A 15,948-nucleotide genomic window follows, 5' to 3' on the forward strand; every position below is an offset into this window, starting at 1 on the left:
TATATATTTTTATAAACAGATCACGTGATAAAATAGCACAAGAAACACTTACCAAATATAAGGTTATATCTTCAGAATATACAGGAGAAGGAGGCTTGTATGTACAGTAAGAAAATGGTTTTCAGAATTTTATTTTTCTTTCCCCTTTTTATAGTAATTTGAAACATCTCAGCTTCAATAGCTTTAAATAATACTTTGGACCAGTGGACACTTTAAAACAGGGGTGCTAAGGAGAATGGCAGGCACAACCCACTGAAGGTGTTCCTTTGCACAAGCCCGGCTAAAATGAATGAGCAATTCTCATTGGTGTCAATGCGGCTTGCCCAGGAGAAATTCCTAATGAGTTATGCCCTAAATTCGGACCAATACATTGTCAGAACTCTTGCATGAAGTGGAGTCACCTTTCTCAGGGAGCAATCCTATATCCACTTATTTGGGAGTAAGCTCTACTGAACTTAGTGGGACTTACTGTATAGGAATGCACTGCCACCCTGCTCCATAACACAAGTAAATCAAGATATTGCAGTTGTATAGAACAAGTGACTGATCTTAAGCACATTTCTATCCTTCATATCTTTCCCTTACAATTCCCCCCCCCACCTCCGTGTCTCTGCCTGATACCTTTCCTCATCTCTTCTTTCATTGAAAGGCCCAACAGTGCACATGGAATGTTCCCCATCTCCTAATCATATTTAAGAGAACATTTCCCTATGTTTATGAGAATATTTTGCCTTCCTGTTAATTACGCTTCTCTAAATGAGGATATTATCAGAATTGTAAAGGGATATAGAAATGATTCAAATAAATAAATAAAATTATTGCATATGGATTATCACTCTCTTGCTCTTCCTAGCATACATATATTAAAATTAAAAATTATATTCCGTTCTTATCTAATCATGGTGGAGCAATATATTATTCACTTTAACCATAGTTAGCTCCAGGGCTTTTTTTTTTTATCCAGAATTTGCCGAAACTGAGTTCTGGCATCTCTAAGGTAGGCTCCATTGCCATTATAAGAGAACAAGGGAGACATTCATAGTGAGTTTCAACACCTCTTTTTCTAGCAAAATAGCACTGGTTTGCTCAAACCAGAGATTGCAAACTGAAAGGCTTAAAGCTACTACCTAGGCTGATATTTAAGCCAATGGAATTCCCAAGAATGTGTTTTCCACTGAACTCAAACAATGGTGGAAATACCACTAATGATTGGTTATTATATTATAGTATAATAATAGATGATAATTAAAAGGAACATCAATAAGCTTCATGGTTGCAGTAGACAGGATCATTAGTAAAACCCAAAAACATTTAAATGTGCAGAAATGGCCATTTAAAATAATCTATAAACAAAACTTAAAACAATTTTGTAGCAACAATGATAAATAGATTGCTATTAGCAATTTATTTTTTAAAATGGTACCCCAAATCACAGCAATTTATCAAAGTTGGAATGCAGTTTTCTGAAACAATGAGAGTTGCCCAATTTGTGCTCAGTCTGAAATGCAAATAGTTTTTTAGCTGATCTCTCCCTCTCTCTCTCCCCCTCCCCCACTTCAGGCTGCTTTGGATAATAAATGAATGAATCTTTGCATTCCTATGATTTCTTGTCCAGATTAGAATGGTAAATGCCTAATGAAAGAAAACTGGAATGGACTAAAATAGAGAGTGAATTAGCACTCTGCATGATTGTGTGTGTGTGTGTGTGTGTGTGTGTGTGTGTGTGAAAAGACACACTGCTGAAGGTTCTACTCTGAATCCCCATTTTGGGTAACACTGCAATAGCTTGATTTACAAGCCAAGCAGCTGTTTGTCCTCTTAATTAAAGTTATAAGAATAGTCGTAACAATATAAGTATTCAAACTATGCATTGGTCACCAGTGGCGTAGCGTGGGTTGTCAGCACCCGGGGCAAGGCAAGTAATTTGCACCCCCTAACCCGTGGATTTGCGCCCCCTAACCTGTGGACTTGCACCCCCTAACCCTAACCCCCAGATGTTGCGCCCGGTGCGGCTGGCCCCCCCTGCACCCCCCACGCTACGCCACTGTTGGTCACCGCCGTGTGAAATGGTACTTTGCATTGCAAGGCTGGCCCAATGCATTTTTCTGCCTGAGGCGAAGGATAAGGTGATGTTGAATTTATTACCCACCTTTCACCAGCAGGTCCAGGGGTGGGTTATGACAATTTAAAATTCAAAACAATCAAAACAGATTACAATCAAGGGAATAAGGTGAGCCCTATAAACACATCTTGGGTGCCAAAGGCCAGGGTAAAGAGGTACATCGAAAGTGAAGAAGCCAGATGCATCTCTCTGAGGAGGGAATTTGACAACTTAGGGAATGATGACATGCTGCTACCCCTGCCATTCTAACATATAGAATCAGACCAGGCTGGCAATTGACTTTCACTTCCACCATGGCATTGGGGGCAGTTTTCTCCACTGCACTGAAGGCAGCAGGGCAGCTTAGAGGTTACAAGACCAGAAAGAAAATCAAAGTTTGCTGATGCTAGGATGGAGGCTCAGGTGTGTGTCACCTGAAGTGTCCACCTCACTGCCCAATGATGGGGCTGGCCTGGGAATTCTCACGCCCATGCACATGCAATTTACCAGAATGTGTGTTAGGGACAAGATTCATCCATCACCCTCAAGATGCTTCACATCCGGAAACTGGCAGGGAGAGATGAACCCTGTGTAGAATGACAACTTTAGCACTCGCAAATTTTTAAGAAGGCACTTCACAAAAGGCCAAAACACATTAGCCATAGTGGATTACCAGGAATAGGAATCGGAGAACAGGGGCAGCTTGATAGAGGCATACAGTACACACTTTTTGGGGATTGTGGTGGGGGGTTTTGGGGGGAGGATTGTAAGTTTTAAAAACTTTCCTTAGTGTTGCACTTTCAATTGTTATAATCTGCCCTTGGACTTTAGGGTGAAGGACGGATAAGACATCGTAGCAACAGCAGGAACAACAACAATGTTCCAGTGGGTCGTGTCTGATTTTGATCTGTGTGAGGAGGGCTGTGTGTGCACCATGTGGATTTTCTCCTTCCGATTCAAAATGTATTGGCGTTGCCCTGCTTTTAAATACTATTTTTCTCCCATAAATTTCTTTTTCACTAGCTAGCAATAACACAATTTTATCTCTGGAAAGCTCTTTGTGTCCCTCTCATGGCCCTTGGACTACTGCTCCAGGAGGCAGATTAAAGCAAAAAAATAAACTAAAATGCCTTGTGTGCATTCCCTTCATTGCCAGAGCTTCTTCAAGGTCACTCTCTCAATTATTACAGCAATTAAGGCCTCTTTAACAAATGTGGCATTAAAACAATGTGAGTGCGTTTAGACTAATAAAGTCTTTAATGGGTTTGATATAATATTAACTAGGGGGAATGTGTCTGGCCTGTAAATGACAAAATGGCCAGACTCAATTATTCCATTGTCCCATTTTGACCTTCGGATCTATTTACATCTAATGAGCAGAAAATCACGGACCAGTCCCTTGGCTTATTGCTCTCCCACTCGAGGATCATGGGCAAGGTGGCGTTCGTTTGTGCATCGCAAAATGGGGAAATACTTCACACACGCACTTCCAGAAGATGAAACACATCCACACAAAATGTGTGCATGCTAATTTACGCCTATAAATGCATAGATTTGGAACTAATTGAATTCAATTTAAATAGAAATACTGTAAATCCACCACATCCTAGTCAGGAAGACTGTGAGCAGGTGCCCTCTGTGGTTGCTCAGTTTGCTCTCCAGATGTGAACTACTGACGGGTGACCTCAACACCCCTCCTGCCTTCCCTTCTTAAGAGTTTTTAAATATCGAAACAGGACCAGATGACCTTTCAAACAGAGGACATTTTCATATCCAGGGATAGCCTCTCTAACAGGACACAATGAATGGTATTCAATTTAGTTTTACTTAGAGTAGACCTACTGAAATTAATGGATCTTTGTTGTGTTAATTTCTGAGCTGCACTAACATTGGATACAACCCACATTTACCCTAGACATGATCTAAATGGGGAAGCTTTGCAAGTTTAAGGCTGCAGTCCTGTGCACACTTACTCGGGAGCAAGACCCGCTGAATGAAGTGGGAATGCACTTCTGAGCAAACATGAATATGAGGCCTTAAAGAAGCAGAAAGGGAGAGCGAACAGGGAAAAAGGTTGAGCAGTCTCAGGTCACATCAACCCCATACATTTAAAGCACTCTTATGCCACTTTTAACTATCGTGGCCTCCCCCAAAGAACCTTGGGAAGTGTAGTTTGTTAAGGCTGCTGAGAGTTGTTAGGAAACACCACATAGAGCTAGAGTTCCCAGGATTCTTAAAGGGTGTAAGACTGTTAAAGGGTGTAAGAATGCCCCCCATGAAACATAGAAAGAAAGCTGCCTAATTCGCAGACTATTTATCTCTCCAGTCCATGGTTGCCTGCTGTAAATGATTCTTCAAGGTCTCAGGTGAAGACCAGGAGTTAAGATCCCTCCTCCAATCTCAGCTGTAGGAAGCATTGTTGCTGGGAACCCTTGCCCTCCAAATTTTGGACTCAAACTCCCACCTGCATACCCAATAGTAAGGGATAATGGAAGCTGAGGTCCAAAAACACCTGGACTGTCCCAGGTTTCTCATACCTCTCCTATAACTTTTTTTTTGGGGGGGGGGGGTGAAAGGTATTTATAGGAATGATTCTAACAATAAGACAGTACTCTAGTGAAACCGAACAAGCAGTGACAAGGTCAGAGTTCTAAGAAAGCGTACAGGAAGAGTGTGACAGTGTTCTCGAAAGACGGACTCACCCACACCATATATTTGAAACACATTTAGCACACACAATTTCCCTCCAAAGAAACCTGGGAACTATAGTTAAGGGTGCTTGGAACTGTAGGTCTGTGAAGGGCCAACTGCAGTTTGCAGGGTTCTTTGGCATAAGCTATGTGCTTTAAACATGCTAACAAATTTATGGTGTTTCCAGTAACTCACATATGTTATATCTCGGTACTGCTGTCCTCAAAACACAAATGGGGAAGCCAAGCATGAGATGGATCATCCTGCTAAAGCTACCCATCAGGTTCATGGCAAAGGCCAGATCTGAACCAGAGACTTCCTGGCTCATAGCTCTTAGCCAGTCCACCGCAGCAGTCCTCACAGTTAAGATTATAAAAAGAGCCCTATGGGATCAGACCAAAAGGTCCCTCTACTCTACCATCTGTTCTCACAATGACCAATGGGAAGCCTGGAAATGTGATCAATTATTTTCATCCGTGAGTTGCAGGAGAACATTATAGTTGTCCCAGAAAACGTGCCAACTTACTGTCATCTCAAAGCATAACATGGCAAAAAAAACTATGGCATCCACTTTCATTTAGTGGCATAGCCTGCTTTGCCTGGGACTTGGCCATTGACTCCTCCACCGGGATGTTTCATTACAGTGCCTCCCTTGTCACCAATAATAATATGGTTGACTCCAGCAAGAGAAAGTGATTTCCTGGAAAAACTCTGGTTCAATAATAAATCCTGATAGCACCCCTCTCCTTTAGAAGGAAAAAAATAAATACACGCACAAACATCCTTTCTGAAGGCACTCTCTGCTCCATGGCTTCTTGTTCTGCACCCCCAACCTCAAACCTTCCTTGCCTCTCCCTTCCCATGAGAGTCTCAAGTGGGGCCATGGAAAACTCTGAACATTGTGGTGCGATTGACCCATGTGTTGTATCAGGTGAGAGCCAGGGCTGCTTGGCACATATAAACTCATAGAATTGTAGAGTTGGAAGGGACCGTGAGGGTCTTCTAGTCCAGCTGTCTCCAATACAGGAATATTTTGCCCAACATACAGTCCAAACATGTTTGTTTGTTTGTTTGTTTGTAGCTGTATATCAGGGATGTGGAACCTATGGCCTTCCAGATGTTCTTGGACTCCAGCTCCCATTCTACCCAGGTAGCATGGCCGAAAGCCAGGGATGATGGAAACTGTAGACTAGAAACATCAGATAGGACACAGTTTCCCCATCTCTGCCTAAGATGCTCTGGATGTGCCCTTGAAAATGACTAGGAATGGGCAAATCTGTCAATTTCAGTTTCTCTCAGTTTCTCCTTTTTCCAGTCCTAATTTCAGTTCTCTACATTTCCACATCAGTTTCATTTTTAAAGTGCTCATGAAAACACATCAGCATTCTTTGTGTGGATTTATGCACATTTTAAAAATTGAATTGAATTTATCCCCCACCCCTATTCACGGTGGATAACTGAATGTGTGAATGAGCTTCCACTGAAAAACACCCAGGATACAGTAAAAGTCCTGCATGCAGTATTATATCTGTGGCAGTCCAATCACAAAGGGAGAAATGGAAAGCTGGTCGCACCCCAACAGCTCTGCGGAGGTCAGTTCCATTTGGCTCCTCCACTTCCAGAATTTTAAGAACTGTTGCCTGAGTTTGCTTGTTTTCCTCTTCCCTCCATGTCCCCTTTCCCCTTTTCTTGGTATCTTTTAGATTGTACACCTGTGGGCAGGGACTGTCTTTTTTTGTTATTGATCACATGTAAGTTTCTCTGGGATACTTTTTGCATAAAGAGCAGAGTGGAAACGCTTTTAGATCAGTTGCCTGCTTGTTGCATTCTACAGGGGAGGCCCTGCTGGCAATTTGGCTGCCAAGTGAAGTTTTGGGAACAGCGATGCACAGCAGGGTGCATTCTGTGGTGGCCCCTAAATTGTTGAATGCTATCCCTTCTAGGCTCATCACTGTATACCAGTGGTGTGCGGTGAAATTTTTCATAGGGGAACAATTAGGGCCAGAGGCACTAGCTTATGAGGGGTGGGGTGGGGTTGATGTCATGCACTGTGATGTTGTGACATCCTGATGTCACGCACATGAGCATTGCACCTCCCTCTCGGGCTTTGGGAAGGAGGTGCCAGGGCTCTGACAGGATGCTGGAGCCTTCCTGCCTCCTTCCAAAAGCCGGATGGGCTTTGGGAAGATGGCAGGATGGGTCCATCAGAGCCTCGTGCCTTCTTCCCTAAGCCAGGCAAAAGCTTCCCAGGCTTTGGGAAGGAGGCCCCAGGGGAACATTTAGGGGACTAGCCTAATCCCCTTAGTCCAATGGCCACACGCCACTGCTGTACACATTTTGACATCAGGTCAAGGCCTCCATTTTGTACTGGCCTTTGGGTGTGGAAAATATTCTATGCAGTATTGTTGTGTGTTTTTTTTCAGGGGGTACTCAAGGGTACGCAATACTGGCACCTCTTTTTGTTGTTGTTGTTAAAAAGTGTGGCACTTACTGTAACAACCTCATGTTGAGTGCCAGCACCTCTTTTTGGTTAAAATGTATGACACCTACTGTAACAACTTCATGGTGAGTACCGGCACCTATTTTTTCTAGGAAAAAACCACTGATTATATAGATTAACTGTATTGAGTTGTCTGTAACCACATATTGAAGGGCCACATACTGAAGGGCCTATGAAAAAAAACAACAACCTGCTGTTAGAGCCATCAGCTGATTAATGCACATATGATTACTAGCTTGTTATAGCACAGTGGTGGGCTTTTTCCACAGGTAGCACCAGTTTTCTGGAATGCTCCTCTGCTGATATACGAGGTGCCCCATCAGTATTGGCATTCCACTGGATCTTGAAGACACATCTGGCTAAACAAGCATTTCTCTGATCTCCCGCTTGAATCTCCTGCTTTAACTGCTTTGCTGTTTTAATGGGCTTGTTTTTGTTGTTGTTTGATTTTATTGGTGGCTGTTTATGTTAACGTTTTGATGATGTTGTATTATAGTGTATCTTAATGATGTGTCTTTGTTTATTTTTATATTTTGTTTCACACTTGTAAATTACTTCGAAGCCACCTTGGCAATTAAGCTGCATTCAAATATATCAATCAATTAACTAAACACCTACCAGCTCTAAGGTCTGCTGGCCTCATGAATATTGTTATGACGTAAGAACATTACATGAGTTTTTAAAGCTGATAGACGGAGAATCTAAAGTTTTCTCCTTTTCTTTTTTCTTCTCATCTTTATCTATTTTCTTTTAATTTTTATGTTAAAAATGCTTGATATTTGATATTTATTTCTTTATCCTTTTTTTCTTTGTTCTTTCAAGCTTTAATAAAAATTCAAGGGAGGGGAAACAATCTGCTGGTTTCAATGCAATTAAAACAATTTAACTGCCTGGTTACCAGTGTAAACAATTCATAGGGTGAAATAAAACTCCATTATAGGAATGTTCACCCTATTTCTACATTAGAGACAATGGGTTTTTTGCATCAGTGACCAGAGTTTTCCAATGACCCAAGCTTTGAGAAGCCTGAAGCTGGTAAAAATCAGATTCATTTCCCTTCATGCATTTATCATTGATTCAACACTCCCACCAACCAAACTTCAGGAGAGTTCAAAGGGCGGGAGGCAGCTCAAATTATGTGACTAGCAACCTCAGCTATGGCCCACAACAGACAAGAACCCCGACCCCAGTCCCACACTTAGCCCACCCAAACCATCATGCACTTGGGGCAGGATGAGGAGGGCAGATTGAAAGAGCAGGAGGTTGTAAAACATCATCTTAAAAAATAGCTTAAAGCTTTACAAAGATGTTATGGCAACAAAATTTCTTGTAATTAAAGTTCTGTTGTTGCTGTTTAAAAAAAGAAAGTGGTTGTCAAACCAAGTTTGTTCGTGTGAGTCCCATACAAATGAAAGAAGCCTGTGTGTGTCCAAACACATCCTTTGGAACAATGCAGGACCACTTTATCGCCAAGCACAGGAGGTCCATAGTCCATCCAGGACAGGTGGTTGCCTTTTGCTGGAATCCTGCCCAGGTGAGGTTTGCGTGGAGAAGCTGGGCCTCTATGCGGTGGCAGAGCTGAGCCAGTTGGTTGGCCCAAGTGGAGGGTTTATCAGATGATGATTGGTTGGGATGGATTTTTCCTGTTCACAGAAGATTCACAAACAAATTGAGTCTCCCCCCCCAGCCCATCCCTCTTCATGCAAAATGACCCGCAGCGCTTCAACCCTCCCCCCCTCCCCAAGCTCTTTGAACCCAGACATCTAGTTAGGGTGTATCAAATGGTAAACATGGAAAATCTTTCTTCTCTGTGGTCTCCTAAGCACCCCCAATGAGCAGGGAGCAAACCCCATGGCATCCCTATGGGGACTTGCTTCTGAGTAAACATGCCTTGGAAATTTGTAAAACAGGTTGGATGTGGTTAGCATTAATCTCAGTGTATAGCAGGACTTTTAAAGATGGTTTCATTCTGGTTTCATTACTTTTTTTAGCTGCCTTGAGTCTCTTTGGAGAAATAGGTTGGGCAGAAATGTCTGAAATAAATAAACTAGGCCTGAATGGCTAAACAAGGGATGGAGAACCTGTGGCTCTCCTGATGTTGCATTGGCCATGCTAGCTGGGGCTGATGAGAGTTGCAGTCCAACAACATCTGGAGGGCCACAGGTTTACTAGCTCTCAGTTAATCTCATATTTATTTTACCTTATGTCTTTATCCAAACAAGCAGGGTGTTATGAAATGCTGCATGAGAGGGTTTTCCTTATTTATTTGTTTTTTGAAAAATGCAAATGATTCTTTTTTTTTTTTTAATGAATGAATGAATGACTGGATATAACCTTCCTCTAAATCAGCCTTCAGCAACCTGGTGCCATCCAGAAGTTTTGAACTACAATTTCCATCAAACCCAGCTGGTTTCCCAGATAATTTCTGGGGAATCCACAAAGAAAGGAAGCACTCTAGTTCTGCTAAGAAGATCTGCAGACATAGTTAGATCCCTGGCCAAGGATGATAAAAACACACACGAATTGCCATTGAATTTATAACAATCGAGCCAGAGTTCCAGGAACACATGGGAACTCTTTCTCAACTGTGAGAAGGAAAGCTTAGGTAGACTCCATCAACCTTTACTTTGGTTGGTTTACTAGTCACTCCCAATGGCTGTGCTGGATGGAACTGATGGGTCCAAAACATCTGGAAGGCGCTAAGTTGGGGAAATCTCTGTTATACCTTTTGAGGAGATTCAGGGTCTTCTCGATAGGGTTTAATTTATAATAATCAAGCCATTGAGATATTGCAAATGGGTCATTGGCAATGGGTTTGGTTTTTACTTAATGGGTTTTCACCGGAAAGGTACAGCTGAATTAAATATGGGCTGGCAAGTTGATGTCGGTAACACTGTCTGGACTCCTGCATGCATGAAGAGCTCCAGATCCCACAAGAAACACCCATCTGGAAACACCTTTAGCTGGGGAGAAAGGTTTAATGTTCTGAGAAGGCACCAGCTGGAGCTTGTTCGTCCTCTGTTCTCCTCTGCCAATATACAGTGATGACTGGTGCCCACCGGGGACTAGTGAGGCAGAAAGCAGGGGCGTCCAACAGGAGGCAGAGCTAAAGCCAACTCATTCTAGTTTTGTCCCCGTCCTCCTACTCCCTGCTGCATTCTGCAAGGGCAACACTGAGACTAAGGAGGAGGAAGCCAATAGACAGTGCTGGCACCTCCTGGGTTGCATGTGAGTAAGAAGGTAGGTGGGTGGAGACTGGCTGGGGGCAGACTGGGGTGGGTGTCCCACTCACCGTGATGGACAAGCCTCCACTGCCAATATATAAAGAGGAGGTGCAGCTGGGTTGGGAGAGGCCAGGGCTCAACGTAGGACTAAGAGCTGCTGCCTTTGAGGGCTAAAGGGAGGAGGAGGCTGTAGCAAACCAGACCTATCAGTTAATCTTGAAGAGGGAACTGCTTGCAGGGTATGTGGGAAAGCTACTGATAAGAGAAGCGAAGTTAACGCCATAAATATGGGACAGAATTGTGAGGGGTTCTGCGACTAGAAAAGGGCAGGCAAATGCAGTGCTTGCTATGTGTGATGCAAAGAGTCTCAGGCTTTCTCCTGGAGGACCCCACCGGGACCACTTCATGCAGTAGTAGAGCTCTGAGGATAACACTGAACGTAAACAGAGCTCTAAAAACTGAGAGGAAGGCAGTGAGTAATCTCATAGCTGCCAAAAAGAAAGAAAGAAAGTTGCTCTGTATATTTTTGAAAACCTTTGATCCGTACATCTTTTAAAAGATGAATGAAATAATAGGTAGTCGTACAGTGGGGAGAGAGGGATGAGCAGGGAGTGGGAGATGGGGTGGGAGACTGTCCTCCTTTAGTGAGCAGTATCAATATAAAATGCATTACTAGTGCTGGAGCTGAATCCTCGGCTCAAATTAAGCCCCAGCGCAGTGATAATGCTGGGAAGACTCAACAGAGGTAGGGCTGGACAGTGCCTGTGGTCTCTTTCTGCTGGTATTGGGGATGATGGCTTAGCTGCAGGAAGAACGATGGGGACATTAGAATCAGAGGCCGCTTCTTCGGCATCACACATTCCTGTTTCTCCAAGCCACAAACTAGAGGAATATTGTTGCTTGGCGGTGGCTGGTGCCCATTGGGACTGGTGGGGCAGAAGGCAGGGAGGTCAACAGTAGGTGGCGCCAGAGCTAATGGCTGGCAGAGCCAACTAGTTCTACTTTTACCCCCATCTTCCTGCCTGCTGGGTTCTACAAGGGCAACACAGGAGGGGGAAGTTGACAGGCAGTGCCACCTGCTGGACTGGTTGTAAGAAAGAAGGCAGGCACGTGAAGGCTGGCTGAGGGCAGACTGAGGTTGCCCTAATGGACCTGCCACCACAAAACCGTAATGAGAAGGCCACCAAAACACCATGAATAGGAAATGGCACAGTGTGTAGTAAAATATCTGGGGCTGGCCCAGAGCAATAGGTCAGCTATCATCAACCTGGCACACTCCAGGTGTTTCAAACTACAACTCCCATCAGCCCCAGCCAGCGCCAGGCGGGGAGGGCGGCAATAGGCAGTGCAGGTGGTTGCTTTGGGTGTTGGACTTCCAAGCGAGCCAGGTTAATTCGGGCAAAAGCCACTAGGGGGAGCTTAGACTCCTGCCTGGGTTGCGTGTACCATTTGCAACATCCCCTTTCTCTGCCTCTGAAGAACAGGACGCAACAGGTGATCAGCATCCATTCCTGCCCCTTTGCTTGTCCCGCCTGGGTGGAAAAAGGAAACAGGGCTGCAAACACCTGGAAAACCTGCAAGGAGGGCACACACTTGCCCCATGCAACAAGATGCAAGAAGAGAGGCAGAAAAAGTCTTCTGAGCCCTCCCTGAAAAATCCCTCCTCTCATTTCTGCAGAAACACGGCACAAATCATGGCTTACATCCCTCAGTGCAATCCTAAGCATGCTTAGTCTGAAGTAAGGCCCACCATGTCCAACAGGTCTTACTCCCAGGTAAGGGTGCACAGGACTGCCACCGTGGCGACTTGGGTTAGCCTGCGGACACACACTTGCACCATCCAGTGAAATTGGAAGTAGCTTCTCTTTCTACCATTCCCCAAAAGGAGAAGGAGAGAAGCCTTCGCTGTTTGGAGGCGAGCTTCCTCCCTTTCCTTCCAAAGCAGTGAATCGGCCAGAAGGGTGTGTGTGTGTACAGGTGCTAGAGTGAGCGGCAATGGCAAGCGAGCATTGCTCATCAATAAAGCAGCGGCTCTAGCTATCCCGACAGGAGATCCCACCACCAGGATACAACACGTCCTAGCTGCTTCAGAGATGCCTGTCCAGATCCTGTAGATCCTGTGCCTCTTTGGGGTGGATCTCCATGGTAGCTTGCAGCAGGGGTAGGTGGATAGTTGGGAGTGGAGTGCCTGAGTTATTGAGGTTGCCCTCCAGCACCCAAGGGCCAACAGAGCCCCAAAAGGACTTTGAAAAGCTACCAAGCAATGTTTAAAAAGAAGTCAAGGATCATCAAGCAATGGCCAGCCCGATCCTTGACGCAGGAGAGGGCAGGGCAATAGACTCTGGAGTAGGGATGGGTAAACCTATCCATTTTGGTTTCTCAGTTTCCCAGTCTTAAACTGAGTTCTCCACATTTCCACACTGGTTGGCGTCTCTTCCATTAAAAAGCCTTCATGAAAACTCACCAGTATTTTCTTTAGTGTGAATTCTTCCTAATATACACTTTTTTTTTTTTTGCAAAGCAGTTTTCCTTGCTTTAATGAATTTTCCTACGCTATTTTCACTAACAAATGCATTGTTATGCACTCTTCACCCCAGTATATGCATATTTAATTTGCACATTTACTTGGCTGTGGAACTGCATTGCAAAATTCAGAGAAGTGCGAAGGAGGGCCGTAGTTTTGGTTTGCGTATCATTACAGAAAGTGTGGATTAGGTAGATTCGTATTCGAACACAAACTGAATCGAATCTCTCCCTCATCCCCTACTCCGCATTGCCCACTTCGGTTGGCAGGATTGCGTAAGGAAAGGAAGGAACTGGTGTGTAAGGGGGTGGTTTGCGGGAGGTTCAGGGAAGGAGATGCCTCCATCTCCACTGGGCGGAAGCAGAAGACACAGCTGAAAAATCCCTGTGCATCAGTAAATGGAACGTGGATGGAAATACAAAGCCACGCCAGCTTTACACTGGAACAGACAAGCCGAGCCCGGGGTCAAGGCTGCTGCCCACAGCCCTGCCCAAGACGAAGCAAAATCCAGAGTCTACCTTACCACAAGACGGAAGCAAGCGAGCATGCAAAAGCTGCGGGTTTGTTCCGAAGAGAGGAAGAAGAGAAGAAGGAGAAAAAACCCTTCATCATTAGCAAAATAATAATAATAATATTTTTTTTAAAAAAAACCCAGAGGGAGGCAGATGGCTGTCTGCCAAGCATGGCATGACCTCAGGGTCAGCCAGGATTGTTCAGGTGACTGTTTGTTAAATCCATTTCCTGGGAAACATTTGCTCCTTGGTTTGCTCTCTTCATGTGAAGATGACTTACAGTCAAAACACCAGCTTTTGCCTGTGGGAGCACCCATCCACCCCGGTCTCCCAAGAGTCACGGGGACCAGGCTTTCTTTCACAGCGTTGATCGGTTTGCTTATTCTATCATTTTCTTCCCTCCCTTGTCTCCTCCTATAAACACTTCATTGCAGCGTCCCATTCTTGGAATCCAGAGGTGGAACCCAACACGCATCCGTAATCGCTCCATTATTCATCCTTAATTGACCTTCCTCTATCTCTTTTCTTCAGCTTTCCACCTCTACCTCGAATGACGCCGACTGTTTCAACCGAAGGCTCGGCCATCCAGAATCCATACCTGGGAAGGCCATCAAGGGGGTCTCTCTCCCCTTATTCTTGCATTACAACCCACCCAAGACTGGGCAGGGGGGACACAGGCGAACCTCTACCCACCAGCACTTGGCCAGAAACCACTTTTGATCCAGCACTGAGCAGCAGCAGCTTTTGCCACCAACTTGCCAATCTGCCACAGCGGTTTCTTGTTTCTTTCCATATACCACTTTGTTTGTTTTTCATTTGTGTTTTTGTTTTTTTTGTGTTTTTGTTTTTTTTAAGCATCATTATTTTTTTTCAAAAATTAAGATTTCAGGACAGATCACTACAAGGAAGACGGGAGGTGATGGAGGCATGGGGATTTTACAAACTTGAGGAGGGATTTCTTCCAAGTTGCCACTGCCACGGCTTCATGGGACGTGGACGCACATGCAAAGTGCGCTGGTCATTCATACGCACGATCTAACTCTTGGCTTATGATTTGCCACACGTTGTGTTGATCTCTCTCTCTCTCTCTCTCTCAGTGTACATGTGAGTGCATGTGTGGTTTATAAGTCACAGCATCTCTCCCGGAAAAGAAAATATATATATAGATATATTAAATGAATAAATAAAACCATGACTCTGATTGGTTGGTCAGTGCTGGGTTGGGATTGGAGGACCTGGCTCCAGACGATGGTCAGATTCTTCCAGGGTGTGGCTTACTCGATCACCATGCAACGGGGCAAGTGTTGGGAAAAATATTTGAAAAGCTCTGGAGTGGCCCCTGGACAATTCGTCAACTCGAGTTCTTCTAAGTCTTGAAGCTGGACGAGGCCCGAGAGCCCAGTTGTGGTCAGGAGAGGACAGCCTGGAAAGACCAAAATCAGAGAGCACCCCATGAACAAGAAACAACTCATTCATATGACCACAACTTACAGCAAGCAAGGCTAACAATGGTCACATTCACACGTCACATTTAAAGCACTCTGATACCACTTTTAATAGCCCCCTGCAAAGTGGGATTAACTGTGAAACCACTCTGGGAAGTGTAGTTCGAGGAAGGGAACAGGGGCCTCCTAACAACACTCAGCAGCTCCCAGAAATCTTTGGGGGAAGCCATGCCTGTTCAAAGTAGTGTCATAGTGCTTTACATGTGTGGTGTTAATGTGGCCTCAGAAGTCATCCCCATTGAATTCAGCTGAAGCTAACCTAGGGACACGCAAATTCGTTAGTTTCGGTTTCTCTCGGTTTCTCATTTCTCTAGCCTCAAGTTCAGTTCTCCACATTTCCACACTAGTTCATGATTCTTTTAAAAAAGTTAGCATGAAACTGCATCAGTATTTTAGTGCAAATTTATCCTAATATACACATTTTATGCAATTTGGCCGGTTACACATTTTTGTATGCCATTTCCTTGAACACAATGCATTTTTATAATATTATTTTCACAAATATAAGTGTTTTAATAGACATTTTACCTCAGTTGTATGCATTTTTGTGCACATTATTATCGTTCTCATGAGGCAATGTAGCCCTTAGGCCAGGCTTCCTCAACCTTGGCCCTCCATATGTTTTTGGCCTACAACTCCCATGATCCCTAGCTAGCAGGACCAGTGGTCAGGGATGCTGGTAATTGTAGTCTCAAAACATCTGGAGGGCAGAGGTTGAGGAAGCCTGCCTTAGGCAGAAAAGGGTTTCCCGGCTCTGAAGTAAAATGACCAAAGAAATGAGTATTATCAATTCCCTTTTGCCACTTTCAGCTCTCTGGGGAGAGGGTGAGGTAGTGTGTAATCCCTAGCCAAAGTTTCCCTTATTTCCCTTTTGCCCTGCCCCCACCCCAC

General features: G+C 44.4%; 1 protein-coding gene and 1 long non-coding RNA gene across 5 annotated transcripts in view; one reads left to right on the forward strand and one right to left on the reverse strand.

Moving 5' to 3' along the window:
• Window positions 1-1,701: 1,701 nt before the first annotated feature.
• Window positions 1,702-7,433, forward strand: LOC307202564. The gene is made up of 3 exons (XR_013832928.1): window positions 1,702-1,717; window positions 2,525-7,302; window positions 7,363-7,433. It is a non-coding gene; the product is annotated as an uncharacterized lncRNA (long non-coding RNA).
• FBXL16 (F-box and leucine rich repeat protein 16) overlaps window positions 4,664-15,948 on the reverse strand; it is a 75,438-nt gene continuing 64,153 nt past the window's right edge. For all 4 annotated transcript variants that reach the window (XM_079952577.1, XM_079952576.1, XM_079952575.1 and 1 more), the window contains 2 exons: window positions 7,352-14,975; window positions 4,664-7,292 (listed from right to left, as the gene is read on the reverse strand). In XM_079952577.1, the coding sequence (XP_079808703.1) occupies window positions 14,827-14,975 (149 nt within the window). In that variant the 3' untranslated portion in view covers window positions 4,664-7,292; window positions 7,352-14,826. The remainder of the gene's footprint in view (window positions 7,293-7,351; window positions 14,976-15,948) is intronic.

Source organism: Podarcis cretensis (assembly GCF_951804945.1).
Source record: "Podarcis cretensis genome assembly, chromosome: 14".
Lineage (NCBI taxonomy): Eukaryota > Metazoa > Chordata > Lepidosauria > Squamata > Lacertidae > Podarcis > Podarcis cretensis.